Below are 21,202 nucleotides of genomic sequence, written 5' to 3'. Positions count from 1 at the left end.
CAAGGAGAGGCGGTTAGAAGAAAAGAAAGGAGGGAGGATGGATCTATTAATGAAGTGTACTAACACTGGCCGAGGGAATTTTAGGGCACAACAGCCACAGGAAGACCATCCGAGGAAATAAAATTGTTCATTTTTTTGTTCTGATTTTTAAGTTACAGAAACAAACCTACATGAACTCAAGCAGTTGCATCTGATAATGAGGACAATATTAATCCAATGCTAGTTGTGGTCACATGACAGTAAGTCATAAGTGGATCATGAGGCTTCATCCAAACCCACAGCTGCACTGCACACACAGGCACACAACCATATACACACACACTCTCACACACACAGAGCCCCTTTCACACCACACCCAACATGCCTAAGAATAAAAAAATGACAAGAAAACCATCACGACTGCATTAACAGCAGTCCTCGGCATGCACTTACGAATTCAAAAACATTTCCTAGAGCTCTTTCTTGATCGGGCTACAGAAGACAAACAGCCTGGCTGGCCGACATGCAAGAGATGGAAAAAGCAAGAATCCATGACAGGAGAAAAAAGGCAAGAAAGGCAAGATTCTCAGAGCAGATGTCTCGTTGATAGGCTGAGTACAACTCATTTACTGCAACAGATATGACGTTAGCACTCATAACAGTCCCTGGAACCTTGTACACTCTCTGAGAGCAACCAAACCACTTCATCTCTGCCTCCCTCCTCTATCTCAGTTTCATTCATGCACTCAACTATCATCTATCTCTGAAATCCTGCACTTCGTTGCCTTAAACTCTGTGCTGGGGTTAAACAACTACCTGTGAGGGAACTGAATGAAAAATTATTTTTGTAAAAACCTTCAAGGAAAACATCAAGATTTAGTAGTACAGTAAATGCTCATGACCCATGTATACTATTTTTTTTTAATTTATCTATGTAATGTAAGCTGCAGCTCATCACTTCACTGCTTTTTGTTGCCTCCACCCACAAGCTAAAGTGATCTCAATACACACAATCCCAAATGTGCACACATTTGCACAAGTAATGAACATTGGCTTCAGAATGTATTCAGACCCTTCACTTTTTGCACACTTTACTGTGTTGTAGATTTAATTTTAAATTGATAAAATTGCCAGTTTTGCAATTTTAAAAAACCTGTTCCAGAGTACATGCGACCTGTGACTAGGGCAATACTTTCTTGCACCTTTCAGCATGACATTGACCCGACGCATATAGTCAAGACAACATTGGAGTGTCGTCGAGCCAAATCTCTGACTGTCCTTGAGTGACCAAGCCAAAACCAAGACTTAAACCCCATAGAACACCTGTGGAGGGACCTGAAGATGGCAGTTTACGGATTCTTCCCATCCAATCTGACGGCACTTGAGAGGATCTGCCAGGAAGAATGGGATAAACTCCCCAAATTCAGGTGTACAAAGCTTGTAGAGACTTACACAAGAAGACTAGAAGCTGTAATTGCTGCCAAAGGGGCTTCTACAAAGTACTGAATTAAAGGTCTGAATACTTTTGTAAATGAAAGATTTAAGTTTTTGGTTTTTAATAAATTTGCAAAAAAAGAAAAAAGAAAAAGTCACTGTACATCCACAACCACACACCCACACACCCACACAGACACACAGACACACACAGACACGCAAAGACAAAAACAGATCCTTTAAACATTTATCCTTAAACATTATGCTCACTAGGTCTGTAGTCTCCTGGTCGACTGGTCAATTGGTTGGTCAATATACTCTCATCTGAACAGATTCTCACTGGTCGGACATTCACTAGTGTTACTTTCATAAGGAGAAAAGTGCCACAGCAATAGCCTTCAAGGATTAATCCATTATTAATCTAATCTAGGGTCACATTCTTCAAGATCTCCACTGTCAAAGGTCAGCATGAGCCTGCAGGGGTAATGGTGAAGGAAGCCTGCTTGTGTGCACAGAAAAAAAATCCTTAGTAATAGGTTAGGTTCACTAAGTCTACAAAGTGATAGTAACCAAATTTCCACACTGTTGTGAAAGAAAAGGTTGAGTAAAATTAAAAAGCTCTTTCTGTACACAGTAAGAAAAATTTCAATGCTTTGCAAAATCATATATATATTTTTGAGATGTTACATTTTAGTTATACTTGGTTTCATACACCAAGCCCTTATTCCACAATTTCGTAAATGGAAAAAAAAAGGAAATGCATTTAAGTATGTAAAAGTTGACACTGTTACACATGACAATTTAATGTAGATTGAGTAAAATAATCAAAAGAGTCAGATTAAGTAATGCTGGCAATGCTGATGTGTAAATATAAAACTGAGCATTGCAGATGCCAGGTGTTTTTCTATGTTTGAGGTCTATGTCTGAATGACCAAAACCACTGCTATATCTGAATATTTGGACCTGGCAAAGTTGCAAGTTCCATGTGAAAAGAGCACATGTGAGAATATTGCCCCACATTACATTTAACCCCCTGCATACAGTCTAAAGATGGAGGTGAAAACATATACTTTTTTAGATCAGCTCTACTGTATAACATTGCAAATTCACTTAACCATCATTTGAAACACAGGAAGGGATGTAAACATGGGGAATTACACCGTTTTAAAAGTGAACTTCCTTCCTCAGGCCAGGGATGAAGTAACAGCTAACTGGCGCCCAATTCTCAACCGCATTACACATAACTCTACTTTAACAATTCATTCTTGGGTACGGGCAGAGCAGCCTCTGCTTAAAAAAAAAGGAAGGGAGCCCCAATTTGCATACTGTTTTCACAACTCTTTACCGTATACTGTTATACTGTCTATAACTCACATTCTTGACAGAAATTTCCATCTTTCTTAACAACTCAGCTTTAAGGCTGTTTTGAGCTGCCCTGGTTAATCAATGACACTAATCCGCTGATTAACTTCCAGACAGAGAGAAAACAGCACTGTTATCTTAGCCGAGAAAATTAAGCGTTGAACTTGTTACTGTAAAGAATGTTGAAATTTTTGACACCTCTAACTACCAAAGATAGAAGACATGGTGGAGCAGATAACATACATTTAGAAGATACGATATAATGAACAACGGTATGCAGTGTAATCGCAAACTACATGGAATGGAAAATGAATTGTAGAGGATTAAAAAAAACCTCCCAAATATCATATCACACTCAGACACAGCCTATACTAACACATGCCAGCAGGGACAGCATGAGGTCCAGTTTGAGTTCATTTTTGGTCTTGCACTAGTCACTCTGCCCCTCCATCTGCTCTGCTGTCCCAAGTGAGTTTGTTTTTGTGTGTGTGTGTGTGTGTGTGTGTGTGTGTGTGTGTGTGTGTGTGTGTGTGTGTGTGTGTGTGTGTGTGTGTGCGCGCGTGCGTGCGCATATCCGCCTGTTTGTGTGCATGTGCGACCCTCCTTTGAGTCACTGTGTCTGCCGAGCCACTACATGGCAGAGAAACACAGGGACCAGACGCTGAGAGGAGAATTACATAAATGACACAGTGGTGCCAGGACCCCTTGTTTTCACTCTGCTGCAAGCAAATACTGGAAAACAGATCTGGGAGAGGGAAAGTGAGAGATGGAGAGTGGGAGATAGACAGATTGTGTATATGTATATGTGTGTGAGCTTGAGAGAGATTCCTTCTGCAGCATGACAACGACCCCAAACATACACTCAGTATCATAAAGAACTATCTTCGGCGAAAAGAAGAACAAGGAGTCCTGCAACAGATGGTTTGGTAGCCCTGATCTTAACATCATGGTGTCAGTCTGGGATTACATGAAGAGACAGAAGAGACAGCCTAGATGCACAGAAGCACTGAGGCAGATAAACAAGATATTTGGAACAACATACCTGCCCAGTACCTTGAAAAACTGTGCTCAGGCACACCTAGAAGAACTGGTGCAGGTTTAAAGGCAGAGGGTGGTCACACCAAATACTGATAATAAAAAAAACTGGTGAGGTGCTATCTGGGTAATAAAAGGGTGTTGTCTGCTACAGTAGATGAAAATGGTATTAACTGCCTCTATTTATTAATGCTTCTGTTGAACTGTTGCAGCTGCTAAATTAAAATTCATCTTTCAAAGTTGCTATAATCAATATTTTACAACATCAGTGTATTACATTCCTTTTTAATTCTACAGAGAATTATCATCTGATCCTACAGCTCCCATCGGCTTTATGGAACTTTAGCTCATTGTTCAGCTGTCTGGCCCACAACTTTACTGTTTTGGTTCATTTTCTCCTGTCCTGGAGTAGGACAGAAACTGCAGGTTACATCACCCTTTAAATCTAAGCAGCTCCTGCCAAATACAACTACACTGCAGGTCATTAAATCAACTCAAGATTCATATCAGTCTCTTCTCGTGTCCTCTCTGCTTCCTGTCCCACCACAGCTTTTCATTCTTTCTGTTGCCTTAAGACTTAATTTGCTCACCCAGCCCATCTTATCCTTTCACAAACTGACTTCACAGCATTGACTGTTCATTACTAAATGAATGTACTCTTGTTTATGTATAATCTTGTGACCCACCCCCTGCACTCACACACGAGGGAGCGGCAGGACACTGCAGGTGCCCAGCCCATTTCCGCCTGCTTCTACATTTGGCAGCTGTTCAGAACATTCTTGCTTTATTGCAGTGGCTGAGTGCACATAGTGTACAGAGGGAATACATAGATGCACATGCACACAAACACACAGTACCTAATACCTACCTAATAACACCCACCACACATTCACACACCATACTGCCCCTGCTTATTTTCCCCTGCTCACTCTATTTTCCTATCCCCGCCCCCAGCAGAAAGATGAGGTCTCCTCACAGCTGGAGGTTACTCCTGTTGACTGAACAAATGGGGCAGAGCAGGGAGTTAGTATACTACACTGCCAATGTTGTGACATACAATTGAGGAATATGCAGAAAAACCAAACCCTACCCTATTAATTTCTACATCTATGAAAAGGTTTGAAGAGTCAGAGAATGTATCAGCTCTCGAATTATCATCAGCTTACAGTTCCTGGGACAATTCTTGACCTGCTTTACAAGTCCTAATGAGTCAATTAAGGACTAACGAATTAATGAAGTTCTGAGACTTCAAAAGTAGAAAAAAGGAAAAGTCCAAACCTTTGCAAATGCCACAATTACTGTTTAATTTTTTTCTATTTTTTAATTTCATGAAAAACTGTAAAAGTGTAATTACATTTGAAGAATACAGTATCAGTATCAGTTATAGTATCTTTTTTTAATGTCTGTTTGCTGCAGGGGTTGTATTCACTTCTTTTCACTTTAAAAAAAAAAAAAATCAAAAAAAAAAATCAAAAAATAAAAAAAAATCAAAAGGTGCCAAAACTTTTGCATACAACTGTAAAAAAATAACTTAACTTAAACTTAAATGCTTCTGGTATACTACTGAATTCATAAATTGGTACAGCACTGTAGTTTGAGGACACACCTAAAATCACTGTGAGATAACAGCTAATCTGGCTAATGATACCAATGCTAAATTAAAACTTTTATTCTGCTCAACTGTAGTCCTGGTTGAAATTATTGGCAGCCATAAATTTTAAGTACAGTATTTAGAATATATTCAGAAATAAATGCAAATAAACCAATTTTGTATAATCTGAATATTTTAATAAAATGTCCAAAGTTACTGAAAGACAACAAAAACAAAAATGCTTTCATTAAGTGAAATATAAAATGAGACATAAAACGTACGCTTGACACAATTGTTGGCACACTTTTGATGAATTTAAATTAGTTACTCAAACAAAATAAAAAGAAAATAAGACTCACCTGTGCTTAATTTTCAGTCTTCACATGACCTGAATTAACCAATGAATGATTTTACGGAATAAAAAGGGGCTAATTGTGTCTAGTTTGTTTTCACAATGGTAAAGACAAGAGAGCTGTCTGAGAGAATCAGAAATGCTTTTATCAAAAAACATAACGAGTCCAAAGGCTACAAGGCAATTGCCAAAGATTTTGAAATTCCTGTTTCAACAGTTTGTAATGTTATCAAGAAGTTTCACAGTCATAAAACTTTTAAGACACTTCCAGGACGTGGTGCTAAAAAGAAACTCAGTGAGAGAAGTCTGTGAAGGTTGATGCGGACTGTGGGGAAAAACCACCACACAAGACATCTAAAGAGCTTCAGGCTGACCTGGAGAAATCTGGATTGGTGGTTTCAGCCCATACCATACGCCACACACTAAACCAAGTCAGGCTCCATGGGCGAAGGCCAAGGAGGACACCACTATTGAAAGAAAGGCACAATAACGCAAGACTAATATTTGAAAAAATTTATAGATAAGCTACAGTCTTTCTGGGATAATGTTCTATGGACAGGTGAAGCAAAAGTAGAGCTCTTTGGGAATGCAGTGCATCAGTTTGTTTATAGGTAATGAAATTAAGCCCCTTAGGAAAGAACACCCTACCTACAGTAAAGCATGGTGGAGGTTCTATCATGCTGTGGGGCCACTTGTGGGGCCTCTGGAACTGGAGGAATTGAATTTATCAAAGGAATGATGAAATCAGAAGATTACCAAGGCACTTCAGAGTGAAATGTTTTACCCAGTGTCAGAAAACTAGGTTTGAGCTGAAGGTCTTGTGTGTTTCTGCAGGACAACGACCCAAAGCACACATCCAGCAGCACAAAATAACAGTTGAAAAGGAAAAGACCGACTGTTTTTAGCTCGCCAACAATGAGCCCTGACATAAATCCCATTGAAAACCTTTGGAAAGAACTGAAAAAGGATTCCTGCAAACTTAAAAGAGCTTGAACGCATAGCAGTGGAAGAGTGGCAGAAACTACCAGCAGACAGGTGCAAGAAGCTTCTAGATGGCTACAAGAAATGTTCAGATGCTGCCATTGTTGCCAGTAATTCTGCAACCAAATGTTAGTGAAGTGACACAACAGCTGTGTCCGGGGTACAATTTATGTTTGTGTTATTTCACTATTATACAAGTATTGTTTTGTTTTTTTCTTTTGTTGAGTAACCTTGGACATTTTATTAAAAATATTTTGATTATACAAAATTGGCTAATTGGCATTTATTTTTGAGGATATTTTAAATTCTGTACGTAATAATCAGGGGTGCCCATAATTTCATCCAGGACTGTAAAACATAAGCTGTCAAGTGACTACAGGTGAAAAGATAACAACTAAGTAAATTGTATAGTTTAAATGGTATAGGCTAATAATTATAGGCTACATACCCCAGTATTGTGTTGTATTATATTGCATGTATTAAATACTTTCCGCATGTATTAACTGGAAAATTTAATAAACTGTGCAAGCTTGATGGCTACAGATGGTGCAGTTAATATTTAATGAGAAAGACTGCATTTGTTGCTTTAATTCACTGAGGGCTACATAAACAACTCTAAGTGGTAGCAAACTGATTAATGGATTTCATATTTAAGCTCTAAACAAATCAATTTCTGCCAACAGGAATCCAGGTCATGACACCAATTCTATTGAAATTCCATTAAAAAAAAAGTAGTTATATACACGTTTATAGTGTTTTATAATCATGTATAGGTAAGAGTCTTTCTGACTCAAAAAGTAATACAGTAATAAGAAACACTTCATCTAGTCTGTTACAAGCCATTAGAAATGAATTTAGGTTTATCAACATCCAATCACCATTTAAGTCTATAAAAAATTATTTGTGCAGCTTTTTGAGCTAACTACCTGAAGATCTAATGAATGGTGTCTCATTTTGCCAGTTCACCATCTAGCCTCTAAACTTATTGGCCACAGCTAAGTATAATATAAAAGCAGCTGGTAAGTAGCACTCATTGAATTTGTGCTATCATTATGCAGCGGCTATAAATCAGCTCCAGCCACAGCTATGCTTTGTTAATCAACTAAGCTGCCCTCCTGAGGTTTTATTAGAGGAGCCTTCTAACATAGGTTCTGTGCTGATTGTTTGCATTCGTTGCTATGGCCAACCTGAAGTGTTGATCTGGATACCTGAGAATAAGGCAGGTATGTGATAGAGGGTAACATCATGATACCCACAGTGTCAGTTAGGCTTTGTTCAGACTGACACCAGAAGTGCATCAACTAATGTAGCCTCCTAGTAATTTTAAAAAGGACCACGTATATCCTGGCTAAACCTTTGCTGTCACACAGTGCAGTACAGTACAGTACAGTGCAGTATTGTAGCGTGTACATTGTAGTTTCGCTAAGTCTGCTGTTTAATCTGCATGCATTGTGACAGAAGCTGCTGTGATAAAGTCGAAAAATCCTGCTCAAAAGGAGTAAAGTCTACTGTGCAGTGTCTTGGCACCTGGTAAAACTTCAACCTGGACCTAGTGGTTCATATTACATCATCACACCAGCACCTGTAGAAACCCAGCCACAGCAGCATAGCCCCTTGTGTTTTGTCATAGCCTTTTTTTTCCGGTGTATTTATTGGGTTTTCAAAAATATATAAAATAGATTATAAAGAAAAAGCAAAAATATCTGTCATATGGATTCAGATTATAATTATAATTAACATTTGTAGATATTCAGCAAATTGTTCCTGGATCTCCAGAAATGTATTTGCTTTCACTTTGCTGGCAAACACTTGTCTGGTCAGACCTACAGAAAGGTTCTAGGAAAGCAATATATATATATTTTAGACATTCAATGACTGTTGGCTCGTGTGTGTGTGTATTGTCAATTCTTACTTAAGTTCTTATGTGTACATTAGTGTTGAATATGTTTAAAGATTCCGAGTTGTATTTTATTTTCTAAATTGCTTTTATTGTTTCAATGCTTAGGAGTAGCCATTTAAATTTTGTTGTACTGTTGTGCAATGACAATAAAGGCATTTTACACTATTCAATTCAATTCTTTTCCATTCTATTTAACCACTGTCCAGCAGATTAGTACCTGTTCAACAGGTATTTGAGTCTTGCACCATTGGGTGGAAATACATAGTTTCACCTTGCAGGAAGGATTCACAAATCTGTCTTTAAAACAATACTGATATACCCATACTGAAAGAGTTATCGGTCACTGTAATCTTTCCTATTTTCCATACTGGCCCTGAAGAAAGCCCTTCCTAATGTGATTCCAAAGTAAAAGATGGGGGAAAAAAGTTCTACGGCAGCTACGCAAGCTAATATAAAGAATCAGCAGACTGAGTTAGCCAAATCAAGGGGATTTTACAAGGTTCCAGTCTTTTCAGTAGGAAATTCCTTTCATGTTACTCTCCCTTCTCTGTGGCTTAGACAGGAAACTCTGTCCACGGCAAGGGAATTACACTAAAAAACAGTTACCCTGAAGATCCCCCCTTGACTTGGCTAACTGAGGCATCTGATGCTCATTAGCTTGAACTTAAGTTTAAAATCAATTTTTTCCATGGAACAAGGACTCCAGATTTCATCCCCCATTCCTTACATTAAAATCACACTTGGAAGGGATCCCACCACAGTCAGTATGGACAGGAGGAGTAATTACAGCAATTGATAACTGTTTCAATGTGTATTTGGGCAGGAGAGTATTGTTTTTAAGACAGACTTGAAAAAAAAAAACGTAAACCTATCGTTAACATATAGCCACAGGCTTATTTTTTTGTATTTGACAGCACTGATTTGGTTTCTTTTAGAAATCATTTTAGGATTCACAGAGGGTCAGGGCCACTGGGGTATTGACAAAGAAACAACTGCAGATAAAAAATTGTAATACTTTATACCAGCATCATTTAGTCTTTGAATATTCCCACGTGCAGTCAACTACAGTACCTTTCTTGACATCACATTCATCATTAAAACATGAAGTGTTAGTATCAAACTGATGCAATAAGGAGAGAGTTATACTGTATGTATACATAATTCAATTATACTGTAGCAATATTTTGACACTCTCTGGAAACAATGACAAATAAGTCACCTTAGCAAAGTCCTACAATGCAGGATAATCGATTATTTTTCCCAACCCTATACCTGGCGGTGGGCATGAAGGTACTAAAACTTTCTGAGTTGTAGTGATATATGTGGGTGTTTTGCAATGTCCTCATTTAAGGCTATACAAATGGTTCTTCAAAGGAATATATGTATTTTCATGCAATTAACTGTAGACATGCAAAAATGTATGAGGTTTTTATGGAAAACAACAGGCTGTTTGCACCTGCCCAGAAGTAAAGTTTAGATAGAGTATAATTGCTTTCATTAAAAAACATATAGTGGGCAAACTTAAACACAGGTGCAGTCATCACAATCATGATCCCTACCATCAGCAGTACTCCACCCGTCATCAACATTGTTCTCAACGTTGCCTTTTGGATTAAGCCTCTCTGGCGTCATCACTGCTGTGCACCAGCTCATCACAAGTTAGTTTGACTGCACTCAAACACATGACCAAAGTAACCACGGTAACAGTCTCAATAACAAAGGGAGGCCCAGACCGGGTCAACAAAGACTGGGATTCTCCTGATGGATGATTAGGTTACATAAATGATTAGTAACTCAACACAAGACCTTCAGTCTGCCTCTGAAATGAGTCACAACTCTCCATCTAAACACTGGTATACCTCCACTGCACTCAGCTCCACCATCTGTCCGTGGTCAATTATCCATACTATAGGGGCTGGACATGGGTCATCTTACAGACAACAGTATAAGACATAAGAGTAGGGTTGCTATGTGTTTAGAGATCACCTCTGGATCACCTGTGGTTGCTATGTCTTTTTAGAGGTAAGCCAAACAGACTTCAATTACAGTTATAGGATCTACTGTATATCAGGAACAGGAACTTAGATTGAAGGAAGCTGGGGTGTTAAGTACAATATATAATATGAAAACTGAAGCTATGAAATGTGTGAAACTCTTGCTATATGGGCTCTGAGGACTAAACATACAGAGGAAACAGCAGATATTCTATTTTTAAAAGGTCATGTGAAAACATTTGTACAATAAATACACCAACAAGCACGTTAACATACAACTATCAAGGATGAAAGAAATAAAGCAATACTGCAACTCTCAACTTTGGGGTTGGGAATCAAACGGGAGTCACGACAAGATGGTTTACTTGATAGGAAAAACATTTCTGCTATTGCAATTTATTATCTTGTATTGTTAAATATTTTCCTTGTGAAATACAATAAGGAAAGGTTTCAATTCTCTGGCTATATTAAACTGAGAAGGGAAGTGGATTAATTGTTCAGCACTATGTCCATTCCACAGACTTATTACTTTAGTGGGTCAAAAGCCAAAAGGGTAGGGAACCCATGGGGTAATGTGCATGTATTTTGTATATTAAAGCATTTAAAGGTTGAAAGAGAATTGCCATGGTTGACTTTCCAAACAAGAAGATAAAAACACCTTCATAAAATACAGTGACATAAAGATCTTGAATAACTGGATGCACTTAGACCACTGTGTACACAGCTTCTAGAATTTTCCATACAGGATCGGCTATTTGAAAGTTGAAAGGGTAGGCCAAATCAGTGAATCAATAGTATTTAAATGTGTATCAAAAAACAAAACTGGGTGTTACTCAGCTAAGTAGACCCTTACTCTTTACACACAAGTTCATAGGGTTTGTCTTTGACTTAGTTCAACAACCGTCTGTGAAGGTCATCAACTCTCTCATAAAGCCATAAACCATATGGCTATTTTGTGAAGTACAACAGTTATGCAAATGCATTGACTTTGAACAGGAGCCTCATATAATGTTTGCTTGATTATATCCAAGTGAATAATATAATGCATTTGTTCAAACTTAATCCTCAATGGATTGTGCATAGCATGTTATCACATTTTAGGTCAGACCAATCTCTTGTTCCGTGCTATTGGCTGAGGCAATTATTAATATCCATAAATATACACTGAATTGTCTTGAAAACACTGACTAAAGTGGTTTCCTCCAAAAGCAGAAATTTAGTGTATCTTGTATATTGCAATAACAGAGGAAGAATGTTTTAGATGTTACAGTGTCACAATCAAAACCGTTACATAATCCATGTCCTTTTCAGGGAGACGCTCATTGTTCCTGTGTATTCTAGTAAACTATATTTGGAATGTACAGTAGGTGTGTGTGCGCGTTTGTGCATGTGTATGTGTGTGTGTGTGTGTGTGTGTGTGCACGTGTGTGATAAAGGATAGCAGGTAGGGTATCACACGGTCAGTGAAAGGCTTTAAGAGGATTGCTCATGCCTCTGACTGACCCACAAGGTGCAATGAACTCCCTCTCTATTGATGTTTAACTAAATTCCTTTGTTAATTGAGTATTTAGAATCACATGGCCTCGGACTGTGGAGTCACATTTACAATACAGCAATGTAACAGACTACCACAGCAGGCGGATTTACATGAGTGTAAAAGGTATCTACAGAAGCAGGAATAAAAATTTTTACGTGTTTATTTAAATAACAGGGAAAATGTTGTTCTGACCTGTAAGTGGTAAAGAGCAAGAAAAATCTGGCATTCTTTGAAGTTATTTATATTAGTTGTAATGACCTGTTTACAGTGTACAGAAGTCTCAGACAAAGAGACAGCCCATGGATCTGTCCCAAAATGACTGTAATGACTGTGTCCTTTGGGATTTGCTGTCACCCGGATCATCATGGGAACAAGGATGGCATGTTTCTGTGGTTGCCCTGACAATAAAAAGAAGTGAGTCCTGAATGGGAACAAGCCCTTAGGGAACCATGGCAACTGAAGTGAAAATGTCAAACGCCAGACCTTAAGTGCTCCAGCCGGAGGAATTCCAGTGATTGAACTGCTGGGCATCCAGCTTTCTATGTTTTTCCTTTCATTATGATTTTATACAGTTTTATATTCATTATTACTAAATCAGAGATGTTCATTTTTGAAATGGCTGAATAACTTTACAAAAGTTAGAGTGTTTGCATAGTTTATTACTATGTAGCCTGCTTGTTTATTCACAAAGGAATCTATCTGAGGAAGCTTGGCACCAAGTTAATATTTTACCCTGGCTATCCCTAGACCCTGGAAATTACCCTTAGGAGGCTGGCTGGATTGAGCTAAATGGATGGATCATTTAAGCTGCAGAAGGAGGGTGGGGGTAGGGTGAGAGATAGCACTACAGTGGGCCTTGAGGACCTGAGATGGATGGCTTTAAGAGTGCCAGAGAAGCACGACTGCAGTAGTACATCAACATCAGCACAGAGGCAGCAGGCCCACCAAGCACACATGGGCACAAGTATTACTTTAGATACCCACCTATGTGCGTAGACACATCTACACTCATATGCACATAAATACAAACACACTCAGTTACCACTGCAATGCACAAAGATAAACACCGCTATTACCACAGCAAATGGATTTGTGCTGAAGTCTGGCCAGTTTTTAATTCCTCTAAACTTAGTTAAACTATAGCTAGTAGTGATTTGGCGTTTGTGTCCTTTTAAAAGTGAAGAGAAAATGTTGTTTGTTTATCTGACAGTGCAGATTAACTAATCCTTCTAGCATAATGAACAAAAGTTCAATGTGCAGTAAGTTTTCCTCCTCAACAAAGCTAATGATTTACCCCCATTAGCAGGCCAGGGTAACAGGTTAGTGTCTAAGCAGTGTTGTCAGAAACACATGATAACCTAGGCCAAAGATAGCTACACATGGATTTTTGCTAATGCAAAGCACAAAACTGCATAACACCAAACATGATCTGTCTGATCTTTACAAGGACCTTCCCACTATATTGCCTCGCTACTTCAAGTGCCAGTTTTTGCTCAAATGGGATTCAATTGTTCCTGGGGTAAGGCAGCCACTCACTGTTGAGATGGAAAGTCAACTTGGCAGGAACTGGCTATACAAACAGACACAGAGGTGGATGGACAATCATACTCTATATGTTAAAATTCATACACAGCTTGGTGGGTGTGACCAGGGGAAATGTAAAAACTGCTCTGGCAAAACAGCTTTCTTTGAAACACACTGGATGGAGAGCAGCATGCCCAGCAGCAGTTAGGAAAAAAAAGTGCAGTGCCATGAGGAATGAGAGTGCACAGAGTGATAGCACAGAACTATTCTGTCATATCGCTGCCATGAAAGTAATGTCAAAGTATGGTAGGCAAGGTACGTAAGCACAAATCAAAAACATGGTCCTTCTGCTTGTCTCCACAAATGAATCCCTTGAGGCAGGGTAGGAAGAGTGAGAGAACAATTAAGATCATTTTATCAAACTAAATTATATGTCGGAATGGAAAACTTTTACAGTGGGACCAGTCTTCACAGGATAACTCATGCCGTGACAGTATGCTGATATTTTTGATGATGATAGTATCACTATACAGGTGGTTTCTGCAATTAGTGATATACTACAAGAAAGTAAACTATGATACATGGCAATATCTATTTAAATGAACAATAACCCTCAAATGCCAAAAGAAAAATATCTTTTTTTCAACCATCAGCAGTCATATACTTCATTGTGATGTGCCTTTATGGCCATAAACGGCAGAAGGCTGAAATACCCGACGGCAGCAAAGGTTCAAATCGAAAATGTATTTAGCAAAGGAAAGATACACCTCTGCCTCATTATTCCAAGAGACTATATTGATATACTAACTCTAGTAACCCGGTTTTAAATTATAAAACATAAGTTTTTTTTTTAATCTTTTGAGGTTTTCAAGTATCTTTTACTATTTTATGCAAAAGACATACTGTAGAAACAGTTGAAAATGTTGTATAACAAGCTGTAAAAGCGGAGTAGGAACATTATGGGGTGCTTTAGTTTAGCAGTCAAAGGCTGATGTTCTCATGGTTTTTCCGCCAGTTTATGCACTACTTAGCTGAGCCATGTTAAACATCAATGGAAGTAAATACTAATTTTCTCAGCTATTTTATATTTTGTAATTTTCGTTTTATAATAACATACTTTCAACACGTATCTTTTTTTTCACACCGGATTTATCATTCTATTTACAGTGGCATATCCTCAAAAGTCTGGAGGTGAGAGCCAAACAAAACTGCAGTGAGCAGCGGATAGTACAGCGTTTCGCACAGGTTGAGAATGTACTTGTTGTGGTGGGTGGCGCGGCGTCTGACCTATGTGCATGAACGGACTTATGCAGTCTAGAGGGGGAGAGCGTAACCCATGTTAATTTCTGTAGCTGCACTCTACAGATGTCCCCTAAACGCCTCACACGCGGGTTATCGGTAGACGCTAGCTAAGCGGCTACACACAGAGAAGCATCTAGTCCCCACAAAGTTACTGTAGCGCACACAACTCAGACAGGTGTGTGGCCAGTAATTAGTCAGTTTGAAAAGAGTGAAATAAGGCGTTAGGTTGACACTGAGGGATTTTGTCTATCTGGGCGAGTCTTAATCTACCTGTACGGGCCGCCCAAGTAGAGCCTATGTATGGGAACCACAGTAGAAGGCTTATCATTGGCTATTCTAAGCATAATGGTTGCTGATAAAGCAGACCTGCTTGAACCCATGACATCTGCAGATCTACAATTATTTCCTGGCTTTGAGGACAGGATGTGTGCTCGCTTCTGAGTCATGTACTCACTGGCAGACCTCAACAGTCCCCATAGTTCTGTTGAAAGGATGACACGTCGATGTGGTAAGTGTAGGTGTCAGTATAGTAAAGAGGAGCTAACGGTACCATAAGGTTGCTTCAAAGCCTAATGTCTAATTACTAAGCATATAAAAACAAAGCCTACACTGCTGTTAGTAAATGGTTTGTTGTTACTTGTTGAGGCAAGGTAGTAACTCACTGGCTCACCGTGTACTGTTTGACAAACTATGCACTTTATACCTACTTTAAAACCCTGGTGGATCTCTACATTCCTTACTAGTTATGTGTCTGCATTGCTTCGCATTTTAAGACTCTATATACTGACTATCAGCAGGCCACTCCTAGATGTACTGTACATAAGGTACACGCTAAGATACAGCATATACAATATTTCAGAAAGATATACACAAACCCTACACACACACACACACACACACACACACACACACACACACACACACACACACACACACACACACACACACCAACACACTCCTTAGCTCACCATTCAGATGATAGCATGAGCCTGGTCTCCAGAGACAAAGGGAAGCACCTGGGTTTTTGTCTTCCTTGCTCTCCCTGGATAGGGAGGTGTGTGTGTGTGTGTGTGTGTGTGTGTGCATGTTTGCATCTATGTTAAATCCTATAAATAGAGCCTGTGTCTTCCCCAGCTCTTGCTCCAGTGGGATCCTCTCATGTTTTAATTAAATAAACTGCAGCAATCACGCCCAGCTGCGCCCTGCATCCCCAGTCTGCATCAGTCAGCATCCATGCTCAGGGGCAACATAGAGGCAGGGGTGTCGGTGCATATAAGCACAAGGAGTCAGAGAAACAGAGAGGCAGACAGGGAGGGAGAGAGAGAGAGAAATGGACTAAGCTGTGAAATTGGGGCATTCTACACTGAAGCCACCTGGGTATCATAGGAAGCCCTGTTCAGGTGTTCTTGATGGGTTCCCCTATGTGCAAACCAGCAGAAGGAAAGGAGTCCTTCATCTCTTTCATCCTTCCTTCTCCACCCCCCCCCCTTGCCCTTTTCCATTTTTCTATTTTCTCTCTTTACCCTTAATTATTCTGCTAATTCTTTGCAGTGTCCCCTCCTATATTACCGCGTTCAGCAAATCTGTTCACATTCAAAGGGTGGCTGCTACAACTTTGATGAGATGTACAGCATAGTCTATTGTTATAGGAAGATGGAAAGATTTTATTGTTAATTTAACAAACTCACATTTTAGTATGGGAGAAAATAATGGCAATAGGGAATGCTAGAATGATCTTTCTTATACACTCTTAATGGGTTATCTTATGAAGAATGTAGCTACAGTATAGTAAAATGAAGGATCCACTAGCATCTTTGAACCCCACTCTGACAACTGTCTCTGCCTTCACCTGCTCCTAAAGAGGCAGATTTACAGACATAGAGTATGGTGGTTAAAGTTACTTAATGGAAGCAATATTGATGTATGGACATTAGATCACGCTACGACCCCGAGGAGGACGTCCCAGCAAAGCAGCAGTTTGTCAGACAAAAATTAACAGTAGCTTCTAAATGGAGTCCAAACAATGCAGTATTTAATACTTTTAAACATCCACAAAAGAATGCAGCGTCTTGTATGTCTGATGCTTGGTTTATCTCTCAAACTTTTCTGTATCATGGAACTATTTTCTTTGTTGCATAGGTCCACAATACAGAGACATCTGAGAGGTGATTCAAGCATCACAAAGACCCACAAAGCTAATGTCCATGCATCAGTATCACTACCAGAGAGTAAATTATACCACCATATGTCAAAAAAAAGGGAACTGTTCCTGGTAAGCACCATCTCACAACCCCCACCTGATTTCCCTGTTCAGGCCTGGTACTAAAGCTCACCCAGGCACCCCAAGTGTAAAAGACTTAACTGTAGCTTTTAGTAACAGCAGCAGAAGCCGCCTTGCTCCTGGTTACCATCTATAATTAATGGACTGGTGCTGCTGGTCCTTGTTCTGTTTCTGAACTAACTCCCAGTAAGCCACATGGCCATTACAGCCCTACAATAGTCAACACCCAGGAAGATGGATAGCGCAGCTCTCAGTCAGTTACCAGACACCATCAATACTTGAGCTGGAAAAATAGTGAACAAATGAATGAAGGATTATTTTTACCCCTGTTACTCAACAATTTATTTGTTTATTTGTTTCACATTTAGAGGAATCATTGCTCTCCATTACTGGGACTTACACAGGCTATTCCTGTCAGTAATGTGTCCTCCATATGAGAATTGATTCAATTATTGATTAAGTTGTCCACAGCAGGTAAAAAGCGTGAATGGATCAATACCCATTTTGATTAGTAAGAAGGGCCAGCTTTCACTTTGATGTTTTAGAAAGGTTACTTTCTAAAAGGCTACTTGTATGACACTATTTCACTCATACAGCCATTCCCTACTCCAATAATGACAGGCTTTAATTTTTGACAGTGAAAAGCCCTTACCTATTATTCGTAAAGGTTTTGGAAATTAAAATGTTTTTGTACTGCTTCTGACAACTTGACGTTGGTCTATTAATGTCTTTGACCTGAGATATGATCAATGCCCTCTTGGAGTGTATTGTTGTGTATTGTAAAGGAGGTGATACTATATAACAATGTTAAAAGGAAGCCCAAACTCAACAATCAAGACTGTTCAGCCAGCACAACAGGATATTCAACCAAAGGCGGCTTAAGCGGTACATAGGAAAAGGCAAATGTAGCCAACTTTTAAGTGCACCCTGTGTTTCCTCAAACATTTCCTTGTGATCTTTCCTCTTCTGTTGCTGAAAATGTAAGAAAATAGGCAACCATGTTATTGCGGCTCAATTTCACATTCATCAGTGTTGTTAAAAACACCCAGTGGAAAGCTAATACAGATCTGGCTGACACAAGTAAAAGGTAAGAGTCACATGCAGTCAGTTTACTGTAAGTGCTACGAATCAAGATAAACTCTGCCCATTTTGATAACGTAAAATAGTTGATGTTTTTTGCATTATATGGCTGACAAAGGCCAAGACGGCAAGCATTATCGGCCCTACATATCTAGGCTGATAAGATGAGTGGACCATGGCCTGAGCTAGAGGGCTACAAGAGGGGAGCGAAATACTCCAGAAGACTGACGGTGAATGAGGCACATTAATAAAGTAATGATCGGAGGGATTCAGGACATATTACGTTACACAACTACATGTGACTTACAGGAGGCAAATGGTGTAAGGAATGACTTGTTCATCAGTCACCTCTATGCTCAGGCTGATACCAAAAATTTCACTTAGGCCTATGAATCTATGACTCATGACCTTTGACGTACCAAAAACCAGTCAGATAGGATGACATAAAACATGTGTCAACTTTGAACAGTCTATGGCTGCCAACTATGAACCCAAAATCAAAGCCAAAATACCATATTTCGCCTTTGGCCCCAGTCGTTACTATAACCATTATAATCATAGCTGCTAGCTCTACTAACATCAGCATGATTATAGTCGCCATGATGCTCGTTAGTGGCACTATTATTATCATGGTCAGGTACGTGGATATTATAGGATTGAGCTCCAGCATCCAGCTTAGTCTCATAATCGATTGGGAGAGATCAAGGCTTAGCAGAGGTGCATGGCCCCATCGCTTGTCTACACTACCAATGGCAAGCCGAGCTGTCACACATGACCTAACAGTCCATACAAATAGCTTCACTTCATCCTAACGTCTGAGTATTTCAAATAATACGATCAATTTGATATGACTTACCGATTCCGGGGGCGGAGTAGATGAAGTACAATGCGGAGGTGGACAGTGAAAAAAGGAATAAAAGCCCAAGGAATGACCTTCTCCGGAACCGCAAATGTGTCGGCATTATACAGGCAGCAAAAAACACACACAGGCACGTTTGCGTATCTACAACGACGAGAGACCAGTTCCGATGTGTCCAGATGCCAGGGCCAGTAGTCCGCGGACGGTCTGGGTTAAATGAGCCGAGTGGAGTGGTCGGTCTGCGGCAGCGGAGAGGAACCACTCGACTAGGAAGTCAGTCTATTTCCGCAGCAGGTCGAGCAGAGGAGAGAACCTCCAATATTCAATCAATACGTTTAAGATCCATGCCTGAGAGGGTGGTTTCGCTTTTAGTTCAGCGTACGCCCGATGTTGAAACGGCTGACAATGACAGCGCGGTTTAACCTGGCCTGGTATTTTCAGTGAGAGACCATCATTTGGCTCACACACTATGTCGCTGATGGTGTTTGGCCGCTCCAGCGGTTCGCCTGCCTGCTTACCAGCCCTATGAATGGAACTAGCCCTCCGCAAAATGAGCAATACCTAAAGTGGGCGTTAACGGTATTCAACAAACATGTACGAGCTCGCAACGTTAAACAGCGTAACCTGGCGACCAGAGGTTCGTAGCAACGTAGTCAGTTTGACAACCGCCGCGAAGCCGTCACAGCGTTATATGGCGCGTATGGTGTGGTAAAAAGCTAGCAAAAAATAAATAAATAAAACAAATCATTAACTAGGTATTTAGATTACCTGCCCTACAACACTAAAATGCAGTCACTACATATTTGGTTAAAACTGAGTTGAAACCAGACTTTGTTTTTTGTTTTTTTACATTTGTTTCACCATATTGAAACTGCAATGCCATAGAAATGTGTAAAATTGTGCATGCATTTTGGGTTAAGCCTAGCCAAAGTGCAGTGTCGGCTACCCTTAGCCTGACCCGTTCCTTATTGTTAAAAGCATCAATGTTGATGTTCCAATATTTTTATAAGATTACTATAATACTTGAGTTTCTTTTACCACACAAATAAGGCACTGGCTTAATACAGTCATAATGGAGAAAAAAGTAACACGGACTAGTCATGCTAAAGGCTAATTAGCTTAGATGCCCTTTAGATTTTTCAAACATGGATCACATCTATTTTTATCTGACAGTGATTTTTTTCTTTTTGTGGAGTTCTAATTTATGACTAATCAAAGCTATAACTAATTTAATTGCCAGCACATTTATCTTCAATTTTACACTGAGGGTAGACTGTTATAACTCAACTTCAGCCTACAAAATGACCATAAAGTTGAATTAGCAACAGTAAAGCGGTTTCAATGAAAACTGAACACTTATTGGATAACTGTTTATTTTATTGCAGGGCTGTTGTCTTAGACTGTATTAGTTTTACCAAGGTGTACCTAATATTTTGTATGACATTTATAGCTACCAAACACAAGTGTATGATTTTGGGTGAAATCTTGCACTATAGCCTAGTCATGAAAGCATGAAGCAATGAAGATGTAGGATATAGACATTTTCACACATTCCCACAAATATTTATATTTGTTTATTATTAATTTTATTAATTAATACACATTATATTTTTCAATTTGCGTCCAAAAATTATTAAATACTCATTAGAAGGTGTCAGGTGTTATTAGTTTTTCATACATCTACAGGTAGTTTGCATTTACTGCAGGCTAAAATAAAATTACAATATCCATTGAACAGCAGGCGAACGGCTGACGCTACACTACAATGGCTCATGGGAAATCGAGTACACGAATTTACTGTGAACAGAGACATTTTCTTCAAACCATTGAAAGTGAAATTTTATCCAGTGTTTTAAAAACAAACACGTGTGTTTTGACACAACCGTTGCATCAAACCACGTCTTTCTGTTTCTTTGCCATTCTTCTTAATGCGTCCATGCAACGTAAAGACTACAGCTCCCTGCTAAAGTTTCACCAAAAAATGGAGTCGT

General features: G+C 39.3%; 1 protein-coding gene across 2 annotated transcripts in view; it reads right to left on the bottom strand.

The window, feature by feature from the left end:
- Positions 1–19,839, bottom strand: part of b4galt5 (UDP-Gal:betaGlcNAc beta 1,4- galactosyltransferase, polypeptide 5) — a 32,773-nt gene extending 12,934 nt beyond the window's left edge. Inside the window, exon 1 of one of the 2 annotated variants that reach the window (XM_040153440.1) lies at positions 19,209–19,839. In XM_040153440.1, coding sequence (XP_040009374.1) covers positions 19,209–19,314 — 106 coding nt within the window. In that variant the 5' untranslated portion in view covers positions 19,315–19,839. Of the gene's footprint in view, positions 1–15,445; positions 15,477–19,208 lie in introns of those variants that run through there. The other variant, XM_040153441.1, reaches the window with a different exon arrangement.
- Positions 19,840–21,202: the final 1,363 nt, after the last annotated feature.

This window comes from Xiphias gladius, chromosome 18, assembly GCF_016859285.1.
Source record: "Xiphias gladius isolate SHS-SW01 ecotype Sanya breed wild chromosome 18, ASM1685928v1, whole genome shotgun sequence".
Lineage (NCBI taxonomy): Eukaryota > Metazoa > Chordata > Actinopteri > Istiophoriformes > Xiphiidae > Xiphias > Xiphias gladius.
The sequence above is the reverse complement of the archived record's forward strand: the minus strand, read 5'-3'. Positions and strand labels throughout refer to the sequence as shown.